At 38.7% G+C, this 17986-nt stretch overlaps 1 protein-coding gene across 27 annotated transcripts in view; it reads left to right on the top strand.

Annotated features, from left to right (window-relative positions):
- camk2g2 (calcium/calmodulin-dependent protein kinase (CaM kinase) II gamma 2) overlaps positions 1-14677 on the top strand; it is a 124839-nt gene extending 110162 nt beyond the window's left edge. For 15 of the 27 annotated variants that reach the window (XM_056470600.1, XM_056470591.1, XM_056470597.1 and 12 more), the window contains 5 exons: positions 3259-3390; positions 3780-3855; positions 9729-9823; positions 10341-10589; positions 12038-14677. In XM_056470600.1, coding sequence (XP_056326575.1) covers positions 3259-3390; positions 3780-3855; positions 9729-9823; positions 10341-10573 — 536 coding nt within the window. In that variant the 3' untranslated portion in view covers positions 10574-10589; positions 12038-14677. The remainder of the gene's footprint in view (positions 1-3258; positions 3391-3779; positions 3856-9728; positions 9824-10340; positions 10590-12037) is intronic. The other 12 variants (XM_056470603.1, XM_056470609.1, XM_056470614.1 and 9 more) reach the window with 1 other exon arrangement.
- The last annotated feature ends 3309 nt before the right edge of the window (positions 14678-17986 follow it).

Here is a 17986-nt window from a genome sequence, read left to right as displayed (position 1 = left end):
TCCAACTCCCTGCTGGACTCATCTGATCTCTACCTCACATACTCTCCGTTCCTACTGTTAACCTAGAGGATCTCACTTTTCTCCACTTCTCATTACTCAATGCACTACATTAATATATCTGGCTGAGATGGACAAATACCCTAGACATGTGGTTTTCTATCAGTGTGAAAGGGGTCATACCATATATTGTATTTAGTTTTTATTATCATTTTTGTGCACATTTTAATGCCTTTTCACGTTTTTTTAGCAACAAAAGCATTTAAGCCTCAGATCAAACCAACCAGCTTCGATGAGAGTTATAATATTATCAACTTTGATTATTGTTTATTGTTAATGGTAATATATATCTACAGAAACAATATGTTTAAAGTTTACAGCAAAATATACAGGTACAAATCTTGCAGTATTTTGAGAGCATAGTGAATACTACACTATTTGCAGTGATTCATGGGAGTGGGTGAAGCTAAGCTCACACCGAGGAATTTTTTGTACAGCATTATGGGTAATGTAGTTTTTCTGCATGAATTCCACAAACACAGCTGTAATGCAAACATATTTTCTTTATATTATATTATATTATATTATATTATATTATATTATATTATATTATATTATATTATATTATATTATATTATATTATATAAAACATTCTTGTGTAAACCTTAGTAAAAATAAACAAACATTTATAATTTTTTTTGTTTGTTTTTTAGGTGTAAAAAGTCTTGTTATTACCTAGATTGTTAGTTATTTATTACTTAGTAAATAATTTTTATTGCTCTTTTTTTAGTATAAGCTTTTTTTTATTACTCTGAAGAGTAAGGAAATTTGTATTCCTTGTGATATGACCCCTTTAAGATAATATAGTGATTTCTATTTTTATGACTGTCTTAAGTCATTGCATTCATCAGAAACTAAATATGTGCCATTTTATCAGCTGTAATTTGCACTTGCTGGTGCATTGAAGAACCGAGATTGTCTGATTTTTGCCCTTTACTCGTGTGCGTCCTCACCCCTGACATGGAAAGAATTGCACTGACCTTCTCAGTCAGAGTGACCTTTTCATTTATTTATCTGTGTGACACTGAATACTTTGAGTGTGACAGATGAGCAGAGGGCTCATGCTGAGACTGTACATCTCTCAACACATGCACACACTGTGCCTAGATCATTACTCTTCTTGTGCTCTTCATTAACCCCTGCTGCTTATTCCACTGTGTAGTATATTGATAACATAACACTGGCTATATGTTTGCATCTTTGTCTGTCTGCCTAAGTTTGGTGACTGCTCAAACCACTGAACCAGACTGCTGCAGGTCTCTGTTTACAAAAAAAAAAAAAAAAAAAACATGAGATGAGATCTGCCACCATCTGCTGGACTGTTAAATCAAACGCTGCCAGCTCTCTGATTCAGTGTGTTGCAGTATTGCTGGACATACTGTAATCCTCTAGATGATTTTCAAACATATTTATCATGTCTGCTAGAGTGTTTTGTTGATCAAATTCAGTAATTATATAATTACCGGCTTTATTTCTGCTGTTTTTTGTGCATGTGACAAGCTGTGAACCGTTATGCACTGGTTTAAGCATGGTTTGTTGTCGTTATTATGAATAATATTTTATGTAGCGCACTGTAATAGAGGTCAGTGGTTCTTTATTTTGCTCTCTATTCTTGCTTATTTTAATTTAGAATTGGATATTAAGTATAATCTAAATAATAGCTAATATAGGAAGACTTAATTTAGGCCCGGCCCACCTGTTGAGAGTAACTGATCTAGATGTATGAGTTTGTGACTGTGGCTATGTTTGGAATAGTATACTAACTTATTTATAACTAGAATAACTATTTTTCATTCCCCAGAGAACAGTTCTTAGAAATACCAATGTTTTAATAACGTAGAAACTTTTTTTTTCACTAAAAACAACCTTTTGTTGATTGGGAGGATTATTTAACTCTCTTGTTGTCTGTGTACAGCCTTCATAAAAGGGAAAATAGTAAATTAGTTATTTTTTACATTGTTAGGGCCATTTTAGAATAGGTCACCAAACTTAAAGTTACAAAAACATTGTTTAGGTTTTTATCTGCTGTCAAAATGGTCCCTGGGCTATTTTTGACCCATAAGCAGTGCTTAATTTGAGCTGGATCCTGTTCCGGAAAATGGCAGATATTCGTGTTTTGCGTTCTGGTATTTATTTTAACAGATCCGGCATTACCTTGTGTGTGGTGAATACCTACGTGTGTGTGAGAAAGTGAGACAGAGATTGTGAATGAGTGCAAGCTAAGGCTGTGTGGATTGTGTGTGTGCACACACATGACGGTTGTCACCATGCACAAGTTAAAGCAAAAGTCACATTTAACTATTGGCCCTCAACAATATTTCCTGCCAATCAGCTTTCTTATGTGTACAATCACTCTCATTGGTTAGTGATTGTTTATGCCAAAAAAAATTTATGGCATAAAAAAATGACATAGTGGCCAACCTAAATAATATTTGTATTTTCAAAATGGCAAAGAGGCAGTCACGCATATTTTCATTTTTTAAAACCATGAGTAAATCTGATTATGAGCCTGATCAGACGAGATCTTGAGAAGATGAAACTGTGCAAATGGATCAGGATAGCGGGAGACCGAAGCAAAGCGATCTCAAGAGCTAACTGTGGGCTCTTCTTGAAGAATAGACTGAGCGAGTTATTTAATTATTATTTTCACTTGGCACATAATAGTGAAGTGAACTGAATAGTAATTGTTCATATGATTTAGTTTGTAGCTACATGTTTTTATTATCCATGACTGACCCATAATGTTATATGGCACGAATTAATTAAAAACCATTCAGAAATGTGATGCACTTTTCTGCGCTTTCACTGTTAATGACATCATGTTCTGGGGAAAATGAAATTATTTAGAGGACGTTGGTAACATTTATTTCCTGGTTTTGTTCTAGGAATTATTCATTTACAAATTAAGCACTGCCCGTAAGTCAACAGGAGGGTTAAATGTTGAAGGTTCATCAAGGAACCATTATAACCAAATACAAACTTTTGTTAAAAGCATTTTCCTGGTGTTCTTTGATGCCAGTTTACTCATTATATTCTAAAGGTAAGATAATGTAATGCAACCAAATAGGTAGTATACTATTCTGTCCACAATATCTCTCACTATGTAGTGCTTTCTATGTTTGTCATACTTTTGTTTTGCCGTGGCTTTGCATGCGTGTGTGCTTAGTTGCAGTTTTGTTTATTTGTGCCGTTGTCTTGCAGCTGATCCACCACATGATGTTAAGAATGTTGCTTGGAGCAGTTCAGGTCAGAGCTCCTGTCCTGAATTAGAGCCTGCTGTACCTGCTCCAGCCTCCACAACAGCAGGGGGCAGCAACATAAACAGGCAGCAGTGTAAGTTTGAGACAGTGTACTTGGTAACTGAAATATAATATTATTATTTGCTGTATTTTTTTTCTAAATAGAAGTCCTGACATTCCCTCTGGCTTTGCAAAAGTCCCTGCAGTTCCCCGTATTATATTAGGTGAAACGTCCACCCATAGGGATCATTCAAGGGTCAATCATTTGTGCATTATAGTCAGCTGAGCTCAGAAGTGTTTAAAAGCCAAAAGTCATTCAAGACCTGTGCTTGTGCTAAAACCAAGGATGTTTGAAAGATGTTTGTGCTTTACCGCTGAATGAGAGGTTTAGGAACGTAATATAGGTTTTCGATTTTAAATGACAGACACAGATAAAACTATATGATTGAGTCCTTGTGCTTTCTCTTATTCTCCAATCACCAGCACGAAAGCAGGAGATCATTAAAATCACGGAGCAGCTGATTGAGGCCATCAACAATGGAGATTTTGAAGCTTACACGTAAGTACTGTTTATTTATGCTGATTCATCTACATACAATATTTTTGTTGGTACTTGGTGGATGTTAAAGTACTTCAGCATTTAAGTAAAATAATACTTTCTGTGGTATAACACGCACACTCACTGATTTTATACATTTGTAAAATAATTTAATACCAAACTTGTTTAAAACACAAATAATTGCCTATAATAGTAACATACTCTAATTACAACTAATTTTCAACTAAAAACAGCCGTTTTATTTGGTTCACCTTGCTAGTACCAGTTTGGACTTCATACCACCTTTAAAACGGCTTTTATTCTTCATGGCATAAATTTGTAAACACTTCTCATAGACTTCAGGCTATATTGATTTGACAGCATCGTGCATCCTGCTTTACTGGATTGAGAGCTGGAGACTGTAGAGGCCATTTAACTTGTTGTCTTTAAGAAACCAGTTTGAGATGATGTGAGTTTAATTTATGTGAGTGACATGGCACATAGTGAGAATAGCCAGTAAAAGATGGGTTCACTGTGGTCAAAAAGGAATTGACATGGTCAGCAACAACATTCAGAAGGTGTGTGATGTTAAAATGATGCACAATTGACCCTTTGCAGGAAGTTAGATTGACAGACGATCCATCCAGCCAATCTTAACACTGATTTTCTGTGCCCCGTCACTGCGGGGAAACTTTCTCTGACAAGCAGAAAAATCAGATTGCCCAGGCATAGTAAAGTAACATCGGCGATTAACATGAAAAATTGTGAAGATGTGCTCGTATAGGATTTACAATGCAGACAGACTGGGCATATACAGTCCCTAACAAATGTCTTGTCGCTTGTGTACAAATTGACCTGAAGTGCCGCAGAAATATATTTCTAATCAAGATTTTTTTATAAGAAATGGCTCATTTTGATCATGTTATGTTTCAGTGCAAATGTTTAATAATGTTTCAGTGCAAAACGAAACTGTTAAAAAATAATTCTAATATTCCCGACTTCGGAAAGCCCATTGTGTCAATTTTTGCAAAGACATACAGTAAGTGTTGTCGCCTTGTCATATGAGCTTCACCTATGACTAATAATGGATCAATTAGATCTCAGGTGTGTATAAAAAGACCCCCAGTACACTAGACCGTCACATCAACTGCAATTAGACCCCTGAAAACATATCTAAGATTCACCCTGAGACTAAAGTGTTGCTTATCAAGAGGCTGAAGACCAGATCTACTGCTGATGTGGCAGACACATTCAAAGTGTCTCAGCGTCGAGTACAGAGGATTAAAAAAAGTTTTAAAGAGACTGGAGACATTTTTGACAAGCCCAGCTCAGACAGTCCCTGCAAGACAACTGCTCAAGAGGACTGTTGGCTCGAAAATCCAAGGCCAGTCCATTTTCCACTGCAGCAGAGCTCCACAAGACCTGGTCACCTGAAGTTCCTATGTCAACCAGAACAGTTTGTCGGATTCTGTCTCGAAATGGCCTCCATGGCCAAATCAGTGCCCAGAAGCCAGCACTAAACAAAAGACAATTGAAAAACCGTGTGGTTTTTGCCAGGGCCCACAGCCTGCTAAAAAGGTGGACGCTGGAAAAGTGGCAGAAGGTGGATTTTTCAGATGAATCTTCTGTTGAATTATACCACAGTCGCCACAAATATTGCAGGAGACCTACTGAAACCTGCATGGATCCGAGATTCACCCAAAAAACTGTGAGCTTTGGTGGTGTAAAAATCATGGTCTGGGGTTACATCAAGTATCTGGTGTGCGAGAGATCTGCAGCGTGGAAGGCAACACCAATAGTCTAATATACCAAGAAATCTTAGCTACCTCTTATATTCTCAACCATAAAAGAGGCCAAATTCTGCAGCAGGATGGTGCTCCATTGAATATTTCCTTTCCATATCAAAGTTCCTCAAGATGAAGAAGATCAAGATGCTCTAGGATTGGCTAGCCCAGTCACCAGACATGAACATCATTGAGCATATGTGGGGTAGGATGAAAGAGGAAGCATGGAAGACGAAACCAAAGAATATTGCAGAACTCTGGGAGGCATGCAAGACTGCTTTCTTTGCTATTCCTGTTGACTTCATCAATAAATTGTATGAATCCTTGCCAAACCACATGGATGCAGTTCTTCAAGCTCATGAAAGTCATACAAGATAATAAATTTGGATCTCATAGCGCCACTACTTCATTTGCTGACACATTTTTGTACTTGCAGTAAATTTGTTCAATTTCTGTAAAGGCGACAGAACTTTTGTCTTCCCAAAATTTGACCTTTCTGTCTTGATTAAATGATAAATCTTTTTTCAGTAAAACTAATTTATTTTAGTGCATCAAACATCATTTGAGAGGGTTTCCGCTTTTCATATGAGTTATTTCAAACACCAATTGATTAATTAAAAGTCAGGTTAAAAGCAGGTGTTTCTACAAAATAGATAAGTGAAAAGACTTTTGTCAGGGACTGTATTTAATCTTTTCCTGAAACATATAGAAGTGTATGAAATGGATAAGTTTATGTGGACTGCCTCACCATCAGCTGTCAATCAACTTGGACCAGGACAGCCCACGAAACCTTAGTTTATGGATATGTGTTGTGACAACAACAACCAGTGAAAGCTTTTCAGACAGCAAGAAGGGGGACGGGGCTCTGCAAAGGGTCAATTGCTATTAAGGGGCCCGAAGTGTGCAAAAAAGGTTCTCCCTCACACCATTCTACTACCAACAGCTTTAACTGGTGATACAAAACATGGATGGATCCATGTTTTCATTTTGTTTATGCCAAACTGTTCCTAGCATCCAGATGTCACAGCAGAAATGAAGATGCATTAGATCAGGCAACCTTTTTCCAATTTGGGCCGATTTTGGTGAGCAATTGCAAACTGCAAGCCTCAGTTTTCTGTTCTTGGAGGACAGGAGTGTTACTCTCCCTCCTGCTTCATGGTTGTGTGTTCAGAAATGTTCTTCTGCAGACCACATTTTTCCTTTCTAGCAATGCATAACTTCCAATTTAACTCGATAGTTTCTCTTGGGGCTTGTCTACATTGAGCTGATTGGATTTTAAAGATGGTGAGTCAAGGAGAAGGAGAGTAACATTAATTTTGGGTGAAACACAAGCAAACACAATATCAACAAGTGAGGGACAAAATACCAAGACTAACTAAATGCAATAAAGTGAGTTTATATACAAAGATAGTAATAATAATAAATGCAAAAAAAATATGTATATAGAAAGAATATTAAATATTTACAAGTGTATATTGAAAGTTACAGACAACAAATGAGACACAAGATGTTTGAACAGATAGATGGGAGAGTTGGAGAGATGAGACGCGGGTGGCGTCCAAACAATAGAAATAAATAAAACAATCTGGCTTTAAGAAAGGCCACTCAACTGAGACTGCCCTGCTCTCGGTCGTGGAGGATCTCAGACTGGCTAAAGCAGACTCTAAATCATCTGTCCTCATCTTGCTGGATTTATCAGCTGCTTTTGACACTGTAAACCACCAGATCCTGTTATCTACGCTTGAGTCACTGGGTGTCGCAGGCACTGTTTTTCAATGGTTCAGTTCCTACCTCTCGGACAGGTCAATTTAGGGTGTCGTGGAGGGGAGAAGTGTCCAACCTACAGCATCTAAACACTGGGGTACCTCAGGGCTCTGTTCTTGGGCCACTTCTCTTCTCTATCTACACGGCATCTTTAGGAACAGTCATCCAGAAACATGGATTTTCCTACCACTGCTATGCTGATGACACCCAGCTATACCTCTCTTTTCACCCTGATGATCCCTCGGTTCCAGCTCGCATTTCAGCCTGCCTGTCAGACATTTCACACTGGATGAAAGATCATCATCTCCAGCTTAACCTCACGAAAACGGAAATGCTTGAAGTTTCTGCCAACCCGACTCTTCACCATAACTTTTCAATCCAGATGGATGGAGCAACCATCACTGCATCCAAAATGGTAAAAAGCCTTGGAGTAACAATTGATGACCAACTGAACTTCTCTGACCACATTTCTAGAACTGCTCGATCTTGTAGATTCGCACTCTACAACATCAGAAAGGTCTGACCCTTCCTATCTGAACATACAGCTCAACTCATTGTTCAAGCTCTTGTTCTCTCCAAACTGGACTATTACAACTCTCTGCTAGCCGGGCTACCAGCTAGTTCTATCAAACCTCTTCAGCTGCTTCAGAACGCAGCAGCACGAGTGGTCTTTGATGAACCCAAAAGAGCACATGTCACTCCGCTACTCACCCGTTTGCACTGGCTGCCAGTTGCTGCCCGCATCAAATTCAAAGCTCTGATGTTTGCTTACAAAGTGACCGTTAGCTTGGCTCCTTCATATCTGCTCTCACTTCTGCAGATGTATGTGCCCTCCAGAAACTTGCGTTCTGTGAATGAACGTCGCCTCGTTGTTCCATCCCAAAGAGGGAAGAAATCACTTTCCCGAACTCTCACATTCAATCTGCCCAGTTGGTGGAATGAACTCCCTAACTGCATCAGAACAGCAGAGTCACTTGCTGTCTTCAAGAAACAACAAAAAACGCAACTGTTTAGTCTCCACTTTCCTTCCTAATCTGCAACTGCCTCTCTGGCTATACCACTAACTGTGCCCTCTCTCTCTCTCTCTCTCTCTCTCTCTCTCTCTCTCTCTCTCTCTCTCTCTTCTCTCTCTCTTCTCTCTCTCTTCTCTCTCTTCTTGCTTAGCTTCTTAGACTTTACACACCTGAAACTTGTCTATAGCATTTGTTCACTGCTGCTCTTATAGTTGTGTAAATTGCTTCCTTGTCCTCATTTGTAAGTCGCTTTGGATAAAAGCGTCTGCTAAATGTAATGTAAATGTAAACAATCTATTGACCCAAACTCTACCCTAACTATCCAAAAGAAAAATAAAGCAGTTATTGAAAAGAAATCTTTGTCTATTACGCACTACCTAACCTGCTCTAATATATACAATGAGAAAACAAAAGTACAGTGGATGGAGCACGCCCCTTACCTAGTGTGTCTAACAACTGTGATATTCAAAACTACGTGCACAATGTAGGTCGCGCAACATTCTTACCTATCCCACTCTCCAACCTCAGATGTGCATAACACTGACTGTAGACAAATGGAGAATAGACAAATAACAACAGACTTATAACAAATTGTAACACACTGAAAACGGATAGCAATTTCACTGACACACAACACAACACAGAAATTCAGGGCCTCTCGAGTAGCGTCCTGTCACCACTTTTATGCCACAGTGGCAGCAGCTGGATTGGAGAAAGTGGGGTGACGTCAGGGGGGGAACACGGCAAACAGCTGGGCAGCGGTAGCCAATCGAAGCTACTGTATGGGTGGAAGCGGGAGAGAGCGAGCGAGCACAGGGGGAGAGAGAGAGAGACTAGCGAAAAAAAAATAACAATAATAATCACGCAACATAGGATTGTACAGCAATGTAACATCCTCACCCTAAAGAACAAACATTTTATGATTGTAACTCGTGACAACTAAACATGCAATTCAGTGTATTTGTTTAGCACATACATTATATTTAGCATAAGGTACTAATTTAAGATTTTGCTTGAAGTGGGCATGACTTTTTTATTATGTTGTTTTATCTGTGATTTATATGGGTATTAATATTATTACCTATCACAAAATGCACAAGCACATTTACCTTCAACATGCATACAGTATTTAATTTAAAGTAAACAGCCTATTATAATGATCAATCACAGTGTTGTTGTCATTTTCTCTAAATAATGAAAACTAAATGGCAGGGATATTTTTTTATGCCAGAGCTTCTTTTTGTAAAAAAAACTGATATTATTATATTTATCTATTGTCTGTAGCGGCAGTGGACGTGTAGGTTTACATTACATTACATATTCACTGTTCCAGGAGGATCTGTGACCCTGGCCTGACCTCTTTTGAGCCGGAGGCACTTGGAAACCTGGTTGAGGGAATGGATTTCCACAAGTTCTACTTCGAGAACTGTAAGCCCCATTTATTATCGCATTAAAGCTGTAAGTTTGTTGAACACATGGACATGAAAAGCCCAATTTTTCACCCCTCATTACACCACTTTTTCCTTAAAATGTGGTCCTTAAAAATCATTATGCGATTTCAATTTTAAAATTGAACAGTCATGCACAGAAACGATTCGTGATTGACAGAGATAGAAACATTGTGTGTATTAAAGATGGTTTTGGATTTAATAATGGTTCAGTTCATGAAAATGTAGACTCAGTTATGTCAGTATTTTTATGACATTTTTATTTTTTAATAAATGAAAACAAAACAAAATCATAAGTATAGAAAGTGGTTTGTAAACAAGGTGTGTGTGTGTGATCAGAAAGACTTGTAGGCCTATTTGGCTCATTCAGTACTCATATAATAAATTTCCTGTGCAATATAGTGGAATACTGCTATAAGTTTAGTACACAACCCTACCATATTAGTCAAAGGCCCATACTGATCATGTCTGTATCTGCTGTCTATGTTTCATTACAGTGCTGAGTAAGAACAGCAAGCCTGTGCACACAACCATCCTGAACCCTCACGTGCACCTGATTGGAGAGGATGCCGCCTGCATCGCCTATATCCGCCTGACGCAGTACATCGACGGCCAGGGCCGGCCACGCAGCAGCCAGTCTGAGGAGACGCGTGTGTGGCACCGCCGAGATGCCAAGTGGCTCAACATCCACTTCCACTGCTCTGGAGCGCCCGCCGCACCTCTACAGTGAACCAGACAGGCCAAAGGTACAAACTGATTAAAAAATGTTAAAGGGTTATGAATCCCGTCTCAGCAATATTGAACAATATTGCGATTTATCATGATTAATCATTTGTCACAGACAGACTGAGTCTGTGTTTACAGTGTAATTCTGAAACATATTTCAAAAGAAAAACAATTAGATCTTTATCGAAGACCTGCAACATGTCAGACATAAAATAAAAATCAGCTAGTAAAGCTGTAACAAATTGTCTCTAGAACAGACCTACGGCAAAACAAATGTATGTATGTGTGTGTGTGAGCGCGTGCCATCAAACTCAAGTAAGGCTCCGATGTTCTGCTTGACCAAATATCAGAAGTAGTTGCGTGTGTGTTCACAGATTTGTGCTTCTTTTGCACGCACAAGTCCATTATTTCCCATTAAGGCGCGAGGATGGCGCACACCTATTGAGAGCAGCATGTGCACGTATGCCAGGTGCACCCAGTTGAAAACGTCTCTTTTCTACAAATGACCCGGTTCTGCCATACATCAGCCTTCCGGTATCCAAAGTAACTTAATCACATACCACAGATGTTGACTATTTTGGCACCCAGTCCTCCTGTGTTCATCACCCCTGTATACACAGGCTATTCAACCTCCTGTCCTCGCGCTCTATTTAGGCATGCTGCGTTCAGATTGTTTCAAATACCATACTCTGGGAAAATCTTGCTGTAAGTCGATTTAGAAATCGCGCATGTCAAAATCTCGATTTCGATGAATCGCACAGCCCTAACACAAGGTACGTTTAACCACACACTTAACAAAATTGTGGAAAAATATGCATGAACTTGAAATTTAAAGATGAAAACTGGCAAATCCAGATTCAACCATTTCCAAATTCGAAAATCTTGTGGGTAAACAAACACATTTTCCTTGCATGTTATCAGGCCACAGTAAGCCAACCGATCTGCTTGCATCACAAGGAAATGGATTTGTGTTTGTGTGAGTGTAGGCACACTTAGAAATGGAATGTTTTAAACCAGTAGTATGAATTTGCTCTAAATAACGCAAAAACTTTTGTACTCATCAGTGAAATGTAGGTATCCACACATATATATCTGTCAGTATCTCAAAAAATGTGTTTTAGGGTTTTATGACCTTTAGGACGTAGGTCTCAAACTGGATTTCTGGAGGGCCGCAGCTCTGCACAGTTTTGCTCCAAACCTAATCAAGCTGACAGCTGATCCAACTAATCAAGGTGTAATCAAGTCTACTAGAGACTATTAAGCAGGTGGAAGTTGAAGGTGGTTGGAGCTAAACTATGCAGAGCTGTGGCCATATTTTTCACTTAGAGGAATTAGAAGTTTAAAGAAGTTCAAAACAGCTTTGCAGCGATGTACTGTTAGCAAAGTTTTCAAATGGACTTGAAATACTTTGTACATGGGCCTTTGTGTCAACACTGATTTAACATTTTTATTATGCCCTCTCCTTTAGCATGCCTGAATACTAAAGCTGATTGGAGCATTTCTTCTCCGTGCACGTCTTGCCGCCTGGAGCCCGGCCAGAAGAGAACCTCTTGAAGTTTTGAAAACGTGAGGGAAAAAATTGACACAACTACGAAATCTATTTAAAAGTGGCCTCCACTTCAGTCCAACTCTAGCTAGATGTGGGGCGGGCGGTCACGGCAGCAGCCCTGCCTTCTGGATGCTGCATGCTTCTAATGCCCACACGGGGCGCTGTATTGTCTTTTCCCATAATCCCATTATCTCTGCTGCCCAACATTCGGAAATGGTGTTTAAAGTATTAATAATATATTGTAAAATACTGAGATCTTATGTAATTAACAACTGGTAGAGGTGGAAGTTAGAATCAGAAATGTGAATTTTTGAAGAGCACACTCCGTTTTAAGGGTAAATGGTGAGTTTATTATGTTTAAGGGAAAAAAAATAATGATTTGTTTGTTTTATTTACTTGAGAATGTGATGGCATGGCATATCAGAGGGAACGGAAAAATGTATCAGACGTTAAAGCACCAAAGTGTAGACTCTAGACATCATAGACTTTGAGAAGAGGATGTTTTAATGTTGCTTTTATTTGCATTGAAAAGGGGAATAGGCTTGGGGAACGTTTTTTGTTCGTTTTTTATTGGCTTTCTGTCGTGCTTTTGTGGAACTCATGGTTTTTTAATCTCCGGAATGATGCTGTATTTGAAAGTATTTTGTGTTTCCAAGACAATTGTTTTTAAAGTGGGACACGATTTAAAATAGTTGTGCATAAACAGATATTTATAAAGAGAAAGGACAAAACAGTCTGGTGTCCGGGGAAAGGGTGTTGTGCGTTTGCTTGTGTGTGTGTTTGTGTAAGTATAAATGTTCTTCCTTGGGTTCAAGATGCTTGTTGCTATGTAGTGTTTTGCGTAGATCTTCTTTACACACACTTCCACGTGAGGCCTAAACTCAAGTTGAGTTGTATTTTTTTTTTTTTTTGCCTTCCTCTGTTTGCTCCTAGCTCTCTGAACCTGAAGTTGCAGAACTCTCTCACTTTTGATTAGTTTGCTGTATGTCTCCTGGTCCCCAGGGGGCACTAAACACTACCCACACACACACTCATAGCCCTCACCCTCCCTCACAGAGTTACTCGGCCCACCCTTTTAGGCTTCCAGCTGCTGTGCACATCACTTTGTAGACTATAAGCATGTTAAAAAAATGGAGAAAATGATATGGCCTGTACTGTTTTGCACATAAGCTTGAGACTCTATGCTGTTCTGTTCACTTTTTTGTGGACTGCTTTGCAACTTCAGGTTATGAAATCCATCCAAGGGATCTTTCCATCCATCCAAGGCTTTAGAGGAAGACCCAGACTGTCACATTATCCCTCCATAAGTGTCTGGACACTTGTTTTGGCACTGTTTACTTTGGCTCATCATCACACAGTGCGATTTGATTTGTGGTATTGGTGGGACAGCGATGACCCGATCGTCTACAAGCAGGGATTTGAATGAAATTGACTTGATGAATGCAGTTCCAGGGTGTTTTGGGGTCCATTTTGTGTTTTAGATTGATTTTCTTGTTTGATTTTTCTAGTATAACTTGTAAATACCAACGCAGATCATTGATGAACGACAAACTTGTTCATCCAGATGCACGTACACAGAACTCACTGTTTGGTCCACACTTGTTGGTTTGGGTGTGTTAAAGCACATGGACACACGTTGTGCTCCCTTTAAAGCTTATCTGTGTGACGGTCATACATCAGAACACTGTTTTGGGCTGTGTTGAATTATGTAAAATCCTGTGTGAATTGTGATGCCTAGGGGGTCTGCAGTTCCCCTTTTACTCTGTGCTAAGCCATTTCTTGTGACGTTACCTTTTAAAGTTGGTGAATTGTTGCACCCAAGTCTGTGTGATTAAAAAAAGGGAGGAAAGAGAGTACTCCTGCCCTGAGGCATCTTGTTAGTGCGTTTACTCGTCCACAGATGAAGCCGTCTGGCACTGTGATGTCTACCATACTTCATTCTGCGCTCTTTGTTGCCCCCTGCTGCAGTGTGTCTTATAGCAGTGTGATCAGACCTAGTTCACTCATAGTGCGTCCTCTCAGATAACAGCGTCCTTGTTTTAAAAATAAAAAATAAAAGTGCAGTTTAGTCAGTTAGACTCGCATACTAATGTAAATGGGCAAGAGATGTTTCCAGATGCAGGAGGTTGTAGTTCTTGCGACTGTCAGACGGACAGCTTTGTATGCTAGGTGAATACTTCCTGAACTAAATAACTCCCACAACCCAAACACATATGCAGTTGAGCAGAAGGAAAATATGCATGTGTAACTTTCTGGTAATAATTTTCACTGTCTGTGTTACCTAAAATTGAAATCTGTGTATATTTACCTGCATCTTCAAGGTAAACGAGATGTGACTCTTGAGTTTCCAGTGCTAAAATCAAATGCTAATTTTGTAAAGAAATGGACTAAAAGAGATTAACACAACTTTAGCTTGGTATGTTTCCCCATTCTTGTTAGTTTTTTTTTGCATTGTAACCATATATGATGGGACTACATATGATTATACTCTGAGGTTTAATTGGATGCTGGATTTTTTTGCATGACCATACAATTAATAAAACTATGAATTTAAATCCATCAAGTGTTTGTTTAATTATTAAATCATAGATCTGTTAATACTAAAATGATTGAAATATTTCATAAATGTCAAGTCAATTTATTTATAAAGCACATTTAAAGGGGTGGTCCGCTACGGTATCATATTTTAAACTTTAGTTGACGTGTAATGTAGCTGTGTGAACATAAACAACATCTCTGAATGTAATATGTTCAAAGTTAAATGCAAAGGGAGACATTGGCTTTTACAGAGTTAGCTTAGCAAAGCCTACAGCGAATGAAGTTTGGGGACTACAAAAAAATACATCCGGGGTAGTGAGATCACAAACACTTAAAGGGGTAGTCCACTATGATATCATATTTTAAACTTTAGTTGATGTGTAATGTAGCTGTGTGAACATAAACAACATCTCCGGGGTAGTGAGATCACAAACGCTTCATGTAATGCGCATTCACGACGCGCATACACCCCACGCAGCAAAGGGGTGTGGCCAAAGGTGTTGTAATGTTATAGCAGAGAAAGCTAAAATGCTGTCCAATTGCTGCTATTTCCGCAGAGCTTCTATATCTGTATTTTGGCTTCCAAAGGACACAACACAAAGACAGAAGTGCTTACAGTTCAATATTAATTATGTTCCAGATAATTATAAAAACATATAGCTAGCATTTGACAAAGGACAGCTTCCAGAATCTCTCCCAGTTCAGTGCTGGATTCGACTAAAACTCCTCAAAGAAGGAGCAGCTCCATCCATAATAGATGAAGCTGTGGACTGTGAGTCAACCTGTAAGTATTTTTATTTGTTTAAATTGATCATGCACAGTTTCTAGGATTGATGGTATGTTGTAGCAAGGATGTAAACAACAGGAAATGCTTTTTGGTATCGTTAACAATTTAGCTATAAATTCATATTTATCAGTAAAACCGCTGTAAACAGCCCCAATCTTCAGCAGTGCTACAGTGTCTCTCTATACAGCCGCTTTCCGTGCATTTTACATCTCAAATAACAAACTCACAAAAGATATGTGAACATTTCATATTACTTATAAGTGCTTATAACCTGAATATATATGAAAGACACTTGTCAGATTTTATTTTAGAGAGCAGGCGTGAGGTTCAGCTGTGTCCTCTTCATTTTCTGTCTGATTAAGGCTCAAACTGATATGGCTAACAGCTACTCTGACTGACAGTATTTACAAAGCGCAAAAGCGTGTGCTTGTAGGGGCGTGATGGTTTTCCTGGTAACGTGGAGCCGATCTGCTAATCACAGCACATTACGTTAGCTGACCAATCAGAGCCTCTTGAGGACAGACCTTTCGAAAGAACTAGGAAATACGACAATCGTTTTCATGTTAGCTGAGTAGCTGTATATAATCAAAGTAAGATATATGAACATAATGTGGTTTTTCTACAAACGAAGCATGAGCACACATGCTTTGCATCTTACAAACACAAACAAGCCTTAAAAATACACTCTGGACTACACCTTTAAAAACACTGGTATGCACCAAATTACTATACAAGACAGATAATAGATTCACGAGAAGAAACTTAACACACTGTAAACATTAAAGTATCAACCTACAAATTAACCCATGGCATGCAAATTATGATGTCAGAGCTGCATATGAGTCATGTTCACTTCAACTGACATGGAAGGAACAGATATAATGTCTTGAGGTAGGCTGTTCCATAGTCTTGGACCAGCTACTGAAAATGCACACTGCCCTTTCAACTTCAGGCATACATGATGTACGTGCCATTATCCTTTGTCTGAGAATCTACGAGTTCGAAATGACTCATGAAGCTTGGCCAGAGAAGACGGGCTAAAAGCTCATTTAAACACTGACTGTACTCTCCTTTTCAGTGTGGATAATTCAATTCAATTCACCTTTATTTGTATAGCGCTTTTACAATGCAGATTGTGTCAAAGCAGCTTCACATTGAAGATCATAGTAAATTGAAACAGTGTACTTCATTTGTCAGAGTTTAAGTTCAGTTCAGTTTAGCTCAGTTCAGTGTGGTTAAATAATCACTACTGAGAGTCCAAACACTGGAGCAAAACCATCGATGCGCAGCTCTACAGATCGCGAACCATGCAAGCCAGTGGCGACAGCGGCGAAGAAAAAACTTCACCAATTGGTGAAAGTGAAGAAAATGGAGAATAGTTTGTGTGTAATCAAAATGTTTAATTTGCTAGCTCACGTTTGATTTATTTCTTTAGGTGATCAATTCATTCATGCAAATTAATCCACTGAAAAAAAGTTTGTTTTTGGTGATCATCAATCAAAACCTGACTTGTGTCGGCAACTGGAGTAGACGTTCTTCTCTGTTGACGTCAGTTTGACAGCTTCAGCCACAACATTTTTATCCATGGCCCTTCTTTTAGTTTGCTAAAACAGAATGATGTGCAAAAAGGAAACCCCACCCCTACTAGGTATTCCGCTTTAGTTTGAAGTACATCAACATACTGAAATAAGTTTCAGCACTCACTTTTAAGGTGCCATATACTGCATTGGTTTAATAAGTTAAATTGTTCTCTGATATCTACATAGTAGGTTTATGGCTTCAGTAATTTCAAAAAATCTCCAGAAATGGTTTTATAAGCTCATTTATTTATCCATGAAATACCCATCAGAATCAGAAGGTCCATAATTGACCATATATGGTTCGTGTCATGAATATTAATGAGCTCCGCTCTCACGTGCCGCTTTTACAGACACACACACAAAGCATGATGTACTCTGAACACTAACAAATATAAACCCAATCAGAGTAACGTTAGCCTATTTTGCTCACAAGATTTGCTGTGGATAAAGTCTATATTATAATGAAACTTGACAGAGATGCATCGAGTTGTATTTTATAGCTACAGTCAATGAAATCACAGCCAGGAATTATTACCAACCTCTGCATGAACATATGACAGTGATTTGACACAATTCATCAGTCTACATGTGTTTGTTAAAAATATGCATCAAATTTCATAATAAACACAATAAATTAACTTAAGATGTAACTAAACATACCTTATGCCTCTTCGGAGTGGAAATAATAAATGTGTAAACTGTAAATCTTACATTTTACATTCTGAGGTGAGTTTGAAGCACGTCTCGTGCTGTTGTTGTATCACTAGAAAACATTTTGGCTTATCAAACGCAACCTGAGGCATGTATATTAATGATTTCAGAGCTTTTTTTATGATCTCAGAGCTGCATTTGAGTCATGTTCACTTGATGACACGGCTGCTCGTCAGGTTCGGATGAATGACCTAAAGTAAGCATATATGCAAATGCGAGAGGGCATGGCTCGTGAGTCTTGTCAGTTTGTTG

Source organism: Danio aesculapii, chromosome 13 (assembly GCF_903798145.1).
Source record: "Danio aesculapii chromosome 13, fDanAes4.1, whole genome shotgun sequence".
In the NCBI taxonomy this organism is placed as follows: Eukaryota; Metazoa; Chordata; class Actinopteri; order Cypriniformes; family Danionidae; genus Danio; species Danio aesculapii.
Note: the sequence above shows the minus strand (reverse complement) of the source record. Positions and strands in the feature narration are given on the sequence as shown.